The 15,689-nt window shown below is 42.6% G+C and overlaps 1 protein-coding gene across 1 annotated transcript in view; it reads right to left on the bottom strand.

Annotated features, from left to right (window-relative positions):
• Nucleotides 1–4,478: 4,478 nt before the first annotated feature.
• Nucleotides 4,479–15,689, bottom strand: part of Them4 (thioesterase superfamily member 4) — a 24,172-nt gene continuing 12,961 nt past the window's right edge. The window contains exons 4-6 of the mRNA XM_029475538.1: nucleotides 14,681–14,788; nucleotides 7,132–7,256; nucleotides 4,479–5,483 (exon numbers count right to left, since the gene is read on the bottom strand). Of these exons, the coding sequence (XP_029331398.1) occupies nucleotides 5,443–5,483; nucleotides 7,132–7,256; nucleotides 14,681–14,788 (274 nt within the window). The 3' untranslated portion in view covers nucleotides 4,479–5,442. The remainder of the gene's footprint in view (nucleotides 5,484–7,131; nucleotides 7,257–14,680; nucleotides 14,789–15,689) is intronic.

The raw sequence follows: 15,689 nt of genomic DNA, 5'->3' as shown, positions 1-15,689 counted from the left end.
CTTGATCAGAGAAATTTTGTCTTGGACTCATTCCTCTCTTGTCCATCCTTCCCATCCATCTCCAGCTTTCCTTTCAGGAACCCAGTTCTCCGTGGTCGCTGGCAGCTACACCTTCACATTATCAGGGTTTAGGGAAAGCCTTAGGTTGTATTCAACAATTACCCCTAAATTATTGGGGCAAGATACTGGAGGTTGTTGGCACTTGACCATTCTGAGCCTCAAAAAGGGCACTTTCTTATGGTTTAGTCTAAACCTTCAGTAAAAAGAGAGAAAAGGAGAAAACAGCTCTCAAAATATTTATTGCCTGCATCAAGAAGCAAAATGTGGCCCTGTGAGCTACAGTAATAACTGGCGTAGAAAGCCATGTCTGTGGATGCAGTTGTGGTGCGAATGTTATCGGGACAACCAACTGCTTTCTGATTGGATCCTGCTCCACAGGAGAAAACATATGTCTGGCCAAGAACCCATTGTTGGGGAACTTGTAGGCCCCCAGGGATCTACTATTATTTTGCTAAGTCTCTATACCCATAGATAGTACAGTCTCAGACTTCATCAAATAAGTTTCTTTGTGCAGTGGATGGTGGTTAACAAAGAATCTCTCAAATGGTTCAAGTACAGCATATGAATGCCTGTGGAGTGCTTAGCCATGATGGCCTTCTATACCATATCCATGTCCCACAAGGCTCAGGGACCATTGTGGAAGAGGGGGAGGGAAGGACTGGTGAAGGCAAAGGTCAGGGAGGACGGGAGAAAAACAGTATCTTCCGGACATGACGGCACCACTGAATCCATGAACTCACAACAGCTGTGGTTCCCTATATAAGCCACATATAAGGTCAAACCAGTCAACATTCCAGAATAGCTGACAAGTCCCCAGCCCTAGCTAAGGAGCCATGGACAAGTGGGTATCCCCTCAAAGAGGGAGCAACACTTTTCTTTATAAAGGTGTGGCTTCTAGTAGGCTGACATGACTCTCCCTATATGTACATGTGTGAGCAAAATTGGACTCGGTGGATTATGATTTTTGTAAAAAGAGAAAGTAGACAAAGTTGTGACAGGGTGGATCTGAGAGGAGTTAGAGGGAGGAATGGGGGAGAAAATGAGCAAAATATATTGTATACATCTATCAAATTATCAAAAAATAAAAATATATTTTAAAAAGCCAAGTATGGGAGACTGGAGAGATGGTGTGGCAATTGAAGAGCAAGTATGGGTCTTACAGAAGGCTTGAGCTTGATTCCCAGTTCCAGAGGATCTGACACCTTCTTCTGGCCTCTCCAGGCACCCACACACAATGTCCACTCACAATCCAAATACACATACATACATATAAATAAAAAGAAATAAGTCTTTTAAAAGACAGGGTCCCACTCTGAAGACCATATTGATGTCAAATTTACAGAGATCCACCTGTCTCTAACTCCTGACTGATAGGATTAAAGATGTACATCACCACCCAGGGCCAAAAATAAATCTTCAAATCAATCAATCAATCAATCAATCAATCAATCAATCAATCAATCAATCAAACAAACAAGCAATAGCAAAATATTGTGGCTAAGCCCATAGTGTTGACAAACACCCTTAGCCCCAGTATTCAGAGGCAGAGGCAAGTGGATCTCTGTGAGTTCAAGGCTAGCTAGCCTGGTTTAATTAGAAAGCTCCAGGAACCATCTCAAAAAACAAAAACAAAACCCAAATAAAAAACAAACACAAAAATTACCCAAAGAAAAACCAACCAACCAACCAACCAACCAACCAACCAACCAGCCTCCTTCCAGTCCATACTTTTACTGCAGTCACAGATCTGCACCCTACTGCCCACCTGGCAGCTCCTCCTAGCTCCCACCTGGGATACCAAGGTGAGATACCTACACACCAATCCCCCAGACTGCTGGGACCCCAGCAAGCTCAGCAGATGTGAGCTCTGCCCCATCCTACTGGAGCTCCATCTTCCTTCCAGTCCACACCTGTCTTAGGGTTTTCATTGCTGTGAAGAGACAACATAACTAAAGCAACTCTTATAAAGAACATTTAATTGGGGCTAGCTTACAGGTTCAGAAATTCAGTCCATTATTTTCAAGGTAGGAAGCATAGTAGTGTTTAGGCAAGCATGATACTGGAGATGGGAGCTGAGAGTTCTACATCTTGTTTTAAAGGAAACCAAGAGAAGACCGACTCCTAAAGGAGCTAGGAGGGTCTTAAAGCCCAGCCCTACAGTGACACACGTCCTCCAAGAAGGCCACACCCACTCCAATAAGGCCACAGCTCCTAATAGTGCCATTCCCTGGGCCAAGCATATTCAAACCACTGTAACACCTGTACCTACCATTGCAGATCGGCACCCCACTGCCCACCCCACAGCTCTGCATACTTTCTGGGAGGCCTGCTCCCATTGAAGACACCCAGATGAGACACACCCACACACCAATCCCCAGCCTGCAGCAAGCCCAGCAGCTGTGAGCTCTGCTACATCCTTTCAGAGCTCTATTTTCCTTTTTATAGCTCCATCTTCCTTCCAGTCCACATCTCTACCTAAATCTTGGCTTGGCATCCCACTAGCCAGCCCACAGCTCTGCCTGCATCCCGGGAGGCTGACTTCCACCTGAGACACCCAGTACAGTCCATCTTCTGGTCCACACCTCCACCTGCAATCAAGGATCTGCACCCCACACTATAGTCCACAGCTCTGCCTGACTTTTGAGAGTTCTGCTGCAATCTGAGACAACCATTCCCAGAGGCTTGCTACTGCCATGGACTACCAGGCCAGCCAAAGAGACTAAAGACAAGCTCAAAAAGATAATCAACAGAAGCCAGTACAATAGGGCACCATCAGAGTCCAGCTTTCCTACTACAGCAAGCCCTGGATGTCCTAACACACCTGACTATGTGTTAAGACTATGTCCCTTAACTGAAGAATGGATAGAGAAAATGTGGTTTATTTATACAATAGAATACCATTCAGCTATTAAAAACAAGGATATCATAAATTTTGCAGGCAAATGGATGGAACTAGAAAATATTCTGAGTCAGGTAACCTAGACCTAAAAGGACATATGTGGTATATACTCTCTTCTAAGTGGATATTAGTCATAAAGTACAGGATACCTATGATACACTCCATGGACCCAAAGATGCTAAACAAAAATGAAGGCCCAAGCAAGGATGCTTGAATCTTATTTAGAAGGTGTAATAAAATAGTCATAGGAGGCAGAGGGAGGAAATTGGATGGAAGTAGGGGAGTGGAGTATGGGGAGATTAGGATCAGGTATGGGGAGAGACAGGAAAGAAGCCTAGAGGGACAGGAGAATGAATGGAAATCTGTAGTTCCTGGGGGTGAGGGATATGGGGGGGGAATCTTTAGAAAGTCCCAGAGACCAGGGGTGGGGAAGTCTCCCAGGACAATGTAGATGACTGTAGCCAAGATGCCTAACAGTGGGGATATGGAACCTGAAAAGGTCACCTCCTGTAGTCAGGCAGGACCCCTAATGGAGGGATATGGACACCAATCCACCCATGAAACTTTTGACCCAACATCTGTCCTGTCTAAAAGAAATACAGGGACAAAGATGAAGCAGAGATGGAAGGAACGAACAACCAATATCCAGCCCAACTTGAAACCCATCCCATGGGTAAGCACCAATCCCTGACACTATTAATGATACTGTTGTGCTTACATCAGGAGTCCAGCATAATTATCCTCTGAGAGGTTCTCCCTAGCAGTTGACAGATACCCACAGGCAAACATTGGATTTAGGTTGGGGACTCTTATGGAAGAGTTGGGGGAAAGATTGAAGGCCCTGAGGGGACAGGAACTCCACCGGAGGAACAACAGAGTCAAGTAACCTGGACCCCTCAGAGCTCTCAGAGACTGAGCCACCAACCAAAGAGTTGCGCAGAGGCCTTCCATACATATGTAGCAGATGTGCATGTGGGCCCCCTACAACGGAAGCAGAGGCTGTACCTAAAGCTGTTGTCTGACTGTGGAGTCTCTTCCCTGAGAAGTCTGCCTTGTCTGGCCTCAGTGGGAGGGGATGAGCCTAACACTTGCAGAGCCATGATACTGCAGAGCCATGATACGACAGGGTAGGGGGATACCCAGAGGGGCCCCACCCTCTCAGAGGAAAAGGGGAAGAAGGCACTCTGTGAGGGGAACAGTGTTTGGGATGTAAACAAATAAATTGATTAATCAAAAAATAAGAAATAAAGAAAAGAAAAACAACAACAACAACAACAACAACAACAACAACAGATGTTTAAACAGAGAGAAGGGTCAGAGGGTAAAGGTACTTGCTGCTAACTCTGTTGACCTGAGTTCAATCTTCAGGACCCACATATTGGAAGGAGAGAGCCAACTGCCTTAAGCTGTTCCTTGACCTCTCCACATACACTGTTATAGCACACATACTCTCACATATAAATATCACATATAAATATTTCACAGATAAATATTTGTGAATAAATACAAGAAGCAAATATGCTTTCTAGAACATTAACCTCCCAATTTATTTTAGCATCTGAACACACACACACACTCACTCAGACAAATAAATAAACAATTCACAAAGAGAAATTTGGATACAACAGAGAGAAGATAATAAAGAATTACAATTAGAAATTATGCTGTGTCTGAAAACCAGGGAAAGCTGGAAGCTTCCTTGGTAGAAGCCAGGAGAGAGTTCCTGCCCAGAACTTTAAGAAGCAACATTTTGTTAATACTTTTAGACTTCTGGTGTCTGGGAGTGTGACAGTGATGTTTTTGTTTGCTTAAACCACCTAACTTGTAGTTCTTCATTATAGTCCCAGAAAGCTAACAGAACCTTCTTCCAGGGATGACAAATTGTTTAAGATACAATTGCACAGGTAGGAAAAAAGAGCAGTATTTTAATCTCTAGGGCCCCAGACAACTGAGATGTGGGGGCCATTCCCACAGAAGTGAGCTGTGTTCCCTAATATAGCCAGAGAGATGTTTGTTTAGATACAACAAACCTAGCTTTGTAACACGCAGCGTGGCTTACGTACACACGCACCTCACTCACAACACTTCATATATTTATCCCTGCCTTTGGTTTTCTTGCATTTCCACATTTGCAGTCAAAGTTTCAATATAGTCTTTTTTCTTTTTGTCTTTTCCTTCTGCAGTCCACAGCAGAGCAGGTCCTGTGCTTGTTAGCTTTAAAGTCTGTTCACGTGTTAGAACCACACATTTGTCCTAGGGAGATACAGATTATTGCTGTGACTCTCCCAGGAAGTACTTCTTACAAAAAATCTGGAAGGTGGAGAGTGAGTTCCTGCAGCCATATTTCAGAGGCTGTTCTGAAGGGTCTGTGAGAGCAGGCTTTCCCTGGGGGATTCGGCAGCTGTGACAGGAGTGGAGGTGGATGCTGCTTCTGGAGGGGGAGAGCCTCATGCAGAACAGTGTGGAACTCATCAGAAGTTCTTTTATGTCAAAGGTTTCTCAGGATCCAGCTTTATAAATAAGGCTAAAACAAAAAAACAGATGATGGTAAGTCAACTGTTTTCTGTTTGATGAATTCAAGCAGGGAAATACACAAAGGCATTTCTTTCTTTCCCTTTCCCTTTCCCTTTCCCTTTCCCCTTTCCTTTCCTTTCTCTCTCTCTCTCTCTCTCTCTCTCTCTCTCTCTCTCTCTCTCTCTTTCTCTCTATTTTTTGGTTTTTAGAGACAGGGTCTCTCTGTATAGCCCTGGCTGGCCTCGAACTCAGAAATCTGCCTGCTGCTGCTGCTTCCTCCTCCTCCTCCTCCTTCTTTTTTCGAGACAGAATCTCAACCTTTCTACTCTCACCTCTTAGAAAACTTAAGAATCAACTTTTGGCTGCTGGTGGTGGCAGCATACACATTTAATACCAGCACACAGGAGGCAAAGGCAAGGGAATCTTTGTGAGTTTAAGGTGACCCTGGTTTCTATAGTAAGTTCTAGGCCAAGTGAAAACCCGTCTCAAAAATAAATTTTGATTTTCAAAGTCATTACCTTCCCTCACCTCTACCATGTCCTCCACTACTTCATGATTAATACTTCTATTAAGAGGTAGGTAGCTTGAGCCAACTGATATGGAAAGGTTTAATGAGTGTCCTAACAAGCTTTTCTTGTCAACCTGAGAAAGGAGTCTCAATTGAGGGATTGCCTATATCAGATTGGTCTGTGGGAGCACAAGGTTCTGGGCTAAGAAGGCTAGGCATGAGCCTGCTCATTGAAGCAGTGTACCTCCATGGGACACTGCCCTGAGTTCTATCATGGACATCCCTCAATGGTGGACTGTGACCTGAAGTGTGAGCTAAAATAAATCTTTTCTTTCTTTAAACTGAATTTGGTCAGGACATTTTATCACAACAACAGAAGCAATCTAGAATAGAAAGACTTGGATTCCAAGCTTACAGCCTGGAATGGAGCTACAGACTGACTGTGGATTCAGATCATTAATGCCAGTTTCCAACTGATGTGAGTCTATGCTTTGCTCATTTTTTTTTTTCCGATTGAAAATGAGGTTGGGATGCATCAATCCTGGAACCATAGCAACCTCCTATGTTGCTATGAGATACAGTCCTGGAATCAGATCAAAGGATATGTCACTTCCAATTATGATGGATATTGGCAAATAGGCCTTTCACTAGCAATCTATAAGAATGCCTCTAGCCACAGATCTGGGTATACAGCTCAGTGGCGGAGTGCCTGTCTAACGCCTAGCATGTACATACAAAGCCTTGGGGTTTGATCAAGCACTGAAATATGTCCTATCCGCAAAACCAAACCAAACCAAACCAAACCAAACCAAACCAAACCAAACCAACTAACCAACCAACCAAAAACCAACAACAACCAACCTAAGCCAGGTGTAATGTGGTAAATCAAGTCTATAATTCAGGTACTCAGGAAGTAGAGGCAGAGGATCAGGAATTCAGGGTTATCCTTTGCCACATAGCAATTTCAAGGCCATCCCAGGCTACACAAAACCTTGTCTCAAACAATAAACAATCAAATTAAAACCCAACTCCAAAACATTTAACGTGTTCTGTGCATGGCATGAAAGTCAAAATTTCTGTGTGTTAAACAATGAAAGCAAACAACCCTAATCCAACCCGACCTCCAAGAGAGACAGTGGCAGCTTCTTACCTGTTGCCTCTGTGTGTAAAGTCTTCTCATCAATACTTTGAATAGTACAGGAAACAAAAAGTTTCCTTCCTTCAATTTTTTGAAGTTGGCTATTTACCACAACAACAGAAAGAAGGGGGATAGGTCTGTAGAAGGAAGAAAAATTTTTTTCATTAAATCTGTGTAATACCAAAAGATTATCAGGTGCACAACAGAGTGGAGAGTCATACCCAATGCCAGTGAGTGGTTATCTCAGCTAGAACATTCCTTTGAGCTCCAACACCAACAGTTTCTCCTGCTTACTTTTCCTACATTACTGCCTGCAGGGAGGAACAGGCATGTGGTCCCAGACTGGGCTTCTAGGCTTCAGTTCAAAGAGATCACTGGGGTTTCCAGCTGATGTGGGAGAGATTTTCCCATTAGGAGATCCAGAACCTAGTCTGATGCCAGCAACAGGAAAACAGGCCATGAGGTAGTCCTTGTCAGCTTCTCATCTCTTCTCAACATTTTTTGGACCAGTTAGATGGCTCAGTAGGTGAAGACTTGCAGCCAAGCCTGAGTTCAATCTTAGGGATGCACATGGCATCAGGAGACCCTGCAAGTTGTCCTTGGACCCCACATGTATGCTGTGGCATACATGCACCCACCCGGACTTAATGAATGCATAGATGTAATTAAACATTTTCTTATAACTTCTTTTAAGAGCACTTGTCTGGCAACAGCCAGTGCTATCTGTAGAACTTGCTATGATGAGATAAACATCCCAGAACTGAGCTGTCCTATGTGGTAGCCACATGTGGCTACTGATCACTTGAGATGTGGCTACTATAAATGAGAGATTGAATCTTACAGTTTATTCTATTTTAATTAAATGTACTTAAATTTAAGTAGGTACATGTGTCTAGTGGCTAGTCATTGGGGAATCCTGGAGGTAGAATGGAGTACCACAATGCAAAGGACCTTCGAAGTCAGAGGCTGATGGGAAAGGTAAATCATGGAAGTGTCTTGTGCTCCAACAGCCCCACCTTGTGGATGAAGGGACTATAAGACACAAGGAAGCTGTCACTGTTGACTGTCCAAGCCCAGGTGTCCCTTCCTCACCTTTTAACATTCCATCCCCATTAGCTTTTGCTGACCCTGTTGACAGAGACAGACAGCTGGCTTTGCTTTTCTCTTGGTGTCTACTCAAAATTTGCCAAGGTCCTGGGGACATTTTGCATTCTTTTCTGTTCAGCATCTCATTTTCTTTTTTAAAATTTCTTTTGAAAATTTAAAATTATGTATGCTTGTATTTGTGATAGTATATGCAGGTTAGTGCAGTTTCTCAGAGAGGCCAGAGGAAGACACTAGATCCCCTGGAACTTCAGTTACAGTAGTTATCGGTCTACCCAGGTCCCTATAAACTTCTATTTATTTATTTATTTATTTATTTATTTATTTATTTATTTATTTATTGTATGTGTATGTGTATGGGAGGTCAGAGAACAACTTTTGAGAGTTGTTTTTTTTTCCTACTTTGCTAAGGTAATCCTACCTTACCTACTCCAGGCTTGTTGGCCCGCACATTCTGGCTGATTCTGTCTCGGTCTTCAGTTTTAATGCAGTAGTGCTGGGTTACAGATTCCTGCCATGCTCAGCTTGTATTCTTTAACTATTCTGAAGCTGTTTTCTGCATGTATCTACTATCACTTTTTCCTTTTTTTGGTACAAATTGATTTTTGCTGATCTCAGTTTTCTTCTGGTTAGCTTTTATCTCACACATCTTCCTTCTTTTAAAATTTTACTGTGTCAGGCCAGGTATGTGGACACCCAGCAATCAGGAGGCAGAGGCAGGAGTTCTCTGTGAGTTCAAGGCCATTCTGATCTATATAGAGCTCTAGGCTAGCCAGGGCTACATAGAGACCTTGTCTCAAAAACAAAAAGGAACAAACAGAAATCTCAAAATGTTTTTTGTATTTTTAAATGTATCAAATGGTTCTCAGCTTTTTATATCTAATTAGATTCTGTAACCTGTCTTCAGACTGATGTATAGGCACTGACTTACTTCAGACTCATGTACAGGCACTGACTTACTTCAGACTGATGTACACACACTGACTTACTTCAGACTGATGTACACACACTGACTTACTTCAGACTGATGTACAGGCACTGACTTACTTCAGACTGATGCACACACACTGACTTACTTCAGACTGATGCACACACACTGACTTACCTCAGACTGATGTACAGGCACTGACTTACTTCAGACTGATGTACACACACTGACTTACTTCAGACTAATGTACACACACTGACTTACTTCAGACTGATGTACACACACTGACTTACTTCAGACTGATGCACACACACTGACTTACTTCAGACTGATGTACACACACTGACTTACCTCAGACTGATGCACACACACTGACTTACCTCAGACTGATGTACAGGCACTGACTTACTTCAGACTGATGTACACGAACTGACTTACTTCAGACTGATGTACACGAACTGACTTACTTCAGACTGATGTACACACACTGACTTACTTCAGACTGATGCACACACACTGACTTACCTCAGACTGATGTACAGGCACTGACTTACCTCAGACTCATGTACAGGCACTGACTTACTTCAGACTGATGTACAGGCACTGACTTACTTCAGACTGATGCACACACACTGACTGACTTCAGACTGATGCACACACACTGACTGACTTCAGACTGATGTACAGGCACCGACTTACTTCAGACTGATGTACAGGCACNGACTTACTTCAGACTGATGNACANNCACTGACTTACTTCAGACTGATGCACACACACTGACTTACTTCAGACTGATGCACACACACTGACTTACTTCAGACTGATGCACACACACTGACTTACTTCAGACTGATGTACACACACTGACTTGCTGCACTGTCTTACTTTGCTTTCTATCTGATTCACATTTTCTGATCTTTTTATTTTTCTAGAGAATTGAGGGTTTTCCTCTTTTTTATTTGTACTTTTCTACTGCTCCGTTTACTAATTATCACTCATTTTAATCTGCTCCCCACTGTTTGGCTTCTCTCCAACTCCAGAGCTGCTCCGTGTTCTGGCTTTCTGCTGTTCTGCGGGATGCAGACCCTGACCCTGTTTATGAGACCTGTGTTTGCACATGCATCATTTACTTGCTCACTGTCTTCTTCCATCATCTGCCTCTGGTCATTCTGTCATGGCTTTCCTTCCCTCTGTGCTAGTCCTCTGTATGTTCTCTGTGCATTGCCCTATTTTTCCATAACCTTTCTCAAGTTTTGGCTCAATGAAAACCACTTGAGGTGAGGACTTTGTCTCTGAGCCTCTGCTGTTGCTCTTGGGAGGTTTATTGCTAGGGTAATGGTGCCCTCTTGTGTCTGGGACAGCTGTCTAATAGATGCTCCTTTGTCTCTGACTTTTTTTTTCCCCCTGAGATAGGGTTTCCTGGCTGTCCTGGACTCACTACAGTATACTAGGCTGGCCTCAAACTCAGAAATCCCCCCTGCCCTTTGCCTCCCAACTGCTGGGATTAAAGGTGTGGACCATCACACCAGAGCTGTCTCTGCAGCTTCTCTAGAACATTTGCATAATTATTATTAATTATTATTTTTGTTTTTCAAGACAGGGTTTCTCTATATAGCCCTGGCTGTCCTGGAACTCACTCTGTAGACCAGGCTGGCCTTGAACTCAAAAATCTGCCTGCCTCTGCCTCCCAAGTGCTGGGATTAAAGGCGTGCACCACCACTGCTTGGCTTAGATTACTGTTATTTATCCTGATTGATACCTGTTGTGTTTTCTGTGGATTTGTATTGTTCTTTCATTCTAGACCAGAATATGTTCCTCCATCAGTTTCTTCTTTGTTTTCTTTTGAAAGCATTTCCCCCAACTACTTTGGGGCTCTTATTGGAGCTTTGAACTGTTCCTGTTATACCCCAATCCTCTTCTTCTCTATAGTAGGTTCAAAGCATCTCTCTCCCTCCCCCTCATTCTTGAAGTAATTTCAAGCCACTATTTACCATATTAAATTGTCATCTCTGGGTACATCAGTAGTCCTAACATCCTTCTAGGAAAGGTGTTCTCACCTCTTATTGGATCTGAGGTCACAGAGTAGCCAATGCTGTATTAACTTGGTAGAATCCATGTCAATCTGACTGGAATTCTGCTTCTCACTTTGCATTTAAGCTTGGTACGTCTGCCATTAGTTTAGCTGCAGTGGGCATGTTAATAAAATTGTGGGATATACTTGGGCATCTCACTGAAATCATGGAGCAGATGAGTAATGCTCACCACCACCACCACCACCACCACCACCACCACCACCACCACCACCAAGCACTGTGGTCTGTTGAATGGGATCTGGAATAAATCTTAATAGAGGAGGAACAATCATGTAGGGAGATGTGATTTGAGGTTTCACTGGGTTATGAGATCATAAAAAGCATGAGATTATAGAGTATGTAAGTGAATTGTTGGTGAAAAGCATGGGGTGGGATTTAATTGTGAGCCTCCCAAGTGTGTAACCAACTGCACACACTGACCTGAACTCCTGAAAGGCAGAGTTCTCACTCTGAGAACCAAGTGTAGCCTAAACTCTTTTGGGGACAAAACCCACCTAGCTAAGGATGCCTGCAGCCATTCTTTTTTCTCTTAAAGAACAGGAGCAAAGCTTTGCTTTAAGTAACTGTAGCGGACTAGCTAGCATTACAGAGTGATTTCCTAAGTGGTAAGGATTCACTTTCATAACCCTCATGTGGTAGTGAGACCCTCTATACAGATGCACCACAAGATGAGGCAATTACAACAGGAAAAGAAAAGAAAGCTTGGGTCACAGGTTTGACACTCTCTCTCTCTCTCTCTCTCTCTCTCTCTCTCTNTTTCTCTCTCTCTCTCTCTCTCTCTCTCTCTCTCTCTCTCAGACAAGGTTTCTCTGTGTTGTTTTGGTTGTCCTGGAACTTGCTCTGTACAGCAGGCTAGCCTAAAACTCAGAGATTTGCCTGCTTCTGCCTCTGCCTCCGGAGTTCTGGGATAAAAGGTGTGTTCCACCAGCATCTGGCCAGTATTTCCTTCTGCCACATGGAATCAGGAGGGCCAGTGGAGAGCTTTCCCACCTGATATGCCATGAAGCAGTTACAGGCTGAAACACTGCCGCCCTTTGTAGCACCACCACTTTTGAGCTGTGTCCTTTCCAACATATTTAGAGACAAGGAAATAGCATAGATAGATTGGCTGGCTGGGAGCTGAGATGACTAAGTTTTGCTTCTAAAAGCAAGAAAGTGGGGCTGGAGAGATGGCTCAGTGGTTAAGAGCATTGACTGCCTTTCCAGAGGACCTAGGTTCAAATCCTAGCACATATATGGCAGTTCATAACTATCTGTAACTCTAAGATCTGACATTCTTTTTGTTGTTGTTTGTTTGTTTGTTTGTTTTTTCGAGACAGAGTTTCTCTGTATAGCTCTGGCTGTCCTAGAACTCACTTTGTAGACCAGGCTGGCCTCAAACTCAGAAATCCACCTGCCTTTGCCTCCCGAGTGCTGGGAGTAAAGGCGTGCGCCACAATGCCCGGCAAGATATGACATTCTTACACAGACATATATACAGGCACCAATGCACAGAAAATAAAATAATTAAAATAAAATAATACCTTTTTTAAAAAGGTAAAAAGGATGCAATGTTTGTAAGATTTCAACTTTTTTTAAAATTAAAAATGCTATTCTGAGACTTGAGTGGCAACATAACTGTTCCCATTAGAGCAACCTTGAGAAAGAAGAAAGCTGGCTGTGGTATAATATTTCTTGGTCTTAGAATACATCACAAAGCTGGACAGTGGTGGCACAGGCCTCTGAGGAGCTCAGTGTCTGGTGTCTTTCTTGGCCACTTTCTATTTTCTTTTCTTTTTTGTTTTTTTCAAGACAGGGCTTCTCTGTGTAGCCCTGGCTGTCCTGGAACTCACTCTGTAGACCAGGCTGGCCCATTTTATTTTCTGAACCAGGGTCTCTTACTGAACCTGAAGCTCACTGACCTGCTGAGACTGTCTGGTTAGCAAGTCCAGGAGTCCTATCTTCACCTCCCCAGCACTGCAACTGCAGTCATGTGGTACCATGCATAGCCTTTTCTAAAGTGGGTGCTGGGGTCCTGCACTCAGACCCTCATGCATGCACAGAACAAACTTGACCAACTGAGTAATCTTTCTTCCCTCATAGTAAGGGTCAAGAATGGGCACAATGGGCAAAATACAAATGGAAAACCTGGATATTTACATGTAAAAGAATGAATGTAGACCCTCGTCAGTGGGAGCCTGAGTGGCTTAGGACACCTTTCCTGATGCTCTTAGATGGCAAATTATATAAGTAATTTTAATTTGAGGTTACTATTATTGGCCACTAGAGAGGAAGAAGTTAAACTAGCAATCCCTGCTTTTGCCAGAGGGATGGTAAGGGGCAGCGGAAACTACAAAAGAAGGTAAGTAGCTCTGTCTCTTCTCTAACTGGACTTCTGGGTAACCAGGGCTTGGCAACTACACTGGCTACGATTTTATAAATGAAGTTTTATTCGAGCAAAACTATCCTTACACACTATCAGAAACTGCTTCTTGTGCTTCCACGGCTGTGTCCCAGCCTACACAGTCCACAAATATAAAAACAGAAAAACAGAAAAAGTTTACTCACCTCTAAAATAAACTTTTCTATAGGATGTTCTTAGCATAATACAACTAAGGATTATCTATAGACAATAAACTTACAATCTATGAAGCATGGCTTCCAAAAACTAGTAGTCAAGTAATACAGCGTTTGTGACATGAAAAGGGAGATGCCTAACAACTATGTACTATATGTTTGTGGTAATAACCTGTGACCTCTCTTGGAGACTTCTTATTTTGAAGCTTTGCTCTTACACTGTTTTGCCCTACAGTTGTTAGAGGCCATTCTGTTGTTTGGTGTAGGACTGTAGCTGGATGGTGAAGATCATGGTGAATCTTGCTTTTGATGGATTCAAACTCATCTTATTTGTACTCAATTTCTCTGTGTGAAGTTATGAGAAATCTCTCTCTCTCTCTCTTTTTTAACAGGTGGGAATATTTGGTTGCTGCTGAACCTGAGGGCCTGGGTTTAATCTGTGGGATCCACATGGTAGAAAGAGAGAGAGCTGACTCCCATGGGCTGCCCTACAAGCTCTGTATGCACAACATGATATATGCCCTTCTCTCATATATACAAGTTAATAAAAATAGAAACAGATTATTTCCCTAATGTTTTACTCAAACACAGAGAGCCAGGGCAGTCCTCAGCCTACAGCTGGCATAGATCCCAGCCTCCTTACTGATGGAAGGACTAATTCTGAAGCACGAATTTCTCTTCTCAGAACTTCTTTGTACAGTTTGTCTGAAGCTCTCTGCAGAACTTTGAGAGCTCAGGCTTGGTGGCTTCCTCACTGTCCCTGTCCTTTACTAGTCCTTTGGAAACACTTCCTGTATAGTAACAGACATACATCTTGACTTAGGATCTGCTGCTGGAGACTCTGACTTAAGAACGTAAGGAGAATTATCACAGACTTACTTTTTATAGTTGATGTTGAGGTTGGCAGTCATGGCAATGCCTTCGGAAAATGCACACGTGCCAGTAGTGACATCAATGATGGTTGCAATGGCACCCCCGTGAACAAATCTAGTCACAACAGCAGCGGAAAATAAAGTTTAAGAAGTTCAGGAGATAGCCTCTTAAGACAGAAATTATTTAAGTGTCTTTATACATTTACCTTATGTTCAGTATATTTAACGTTAAATAAAATTCATATCCTTAACTTTGTCAATAGCAGAAAGGATACTTATAATAAAGCTGGAGCTTAGTAGTAATCATATCATAGCACAAAAAAGCTAAAATTTATATAAGAAACATTATGCTTATATGTATACACACTTCTTGTTTAAGTTTAGAAAGTGAGGCTGGAGCCACGGCTTAGCAGTTAAGAGTACATACTCTTTCAGAGGACCCAAGTTCAGTTCCCAGAACCCATGTTGGGTGGCTCACAAACACGTGCAACTCCGGTTCCATGAGGATCTGACACCCACATGAGTGTGCGCACAAACACACATATACACTCATCACACACATTCACACATTCATATGTACATGCACAAACTCACATGCATACAAACATTCATACACACACACACACTCACATGCACATATACACACTCACATACATACAGATACACACTTATATGCACACACACACACTCACACATGCACACACATATACACACACATGCACACACACAGAGTTTAAAATAATAATAAAAGAAATCTCTAAAGTTTAGGAAGTACAGATAAATAGAAGGAAGAAACCTTAAGTATCTTAATACTACCACCACATCATGGCTAAACCAATACAAATGTATTCATCATACTCTGTTGTTCTATGTCCTATAATAATATATTATATACATCATTTAATAGTATGTTGACATTTTCAAATGTAACCAATATAGATAATTTACAATAGTACGTTATAGACATCTTTCCATTTTAGTAAGGATGTATCTTCATTACTATTTTTTTTTTTTTT

This window comes from Mus caroli, chromosome 3 (genome assembly GCF_900094665.2).
Source record: "Mus caroli chromosome 3, CAROLI_EIJ_v1.1, whole genome shotgun sequence".
NCBI classification, from domain to species: Eukaryota; Metazoa; Chordata; class Mammalia; order Rodentia; family Muridae; genus Mus; species Mus caroli.
The sequence above is the reverse complement of the archived record's forward strand: the minus strand, read 5'-3'. Positions and strand labels throughout refer to the sequence as shown.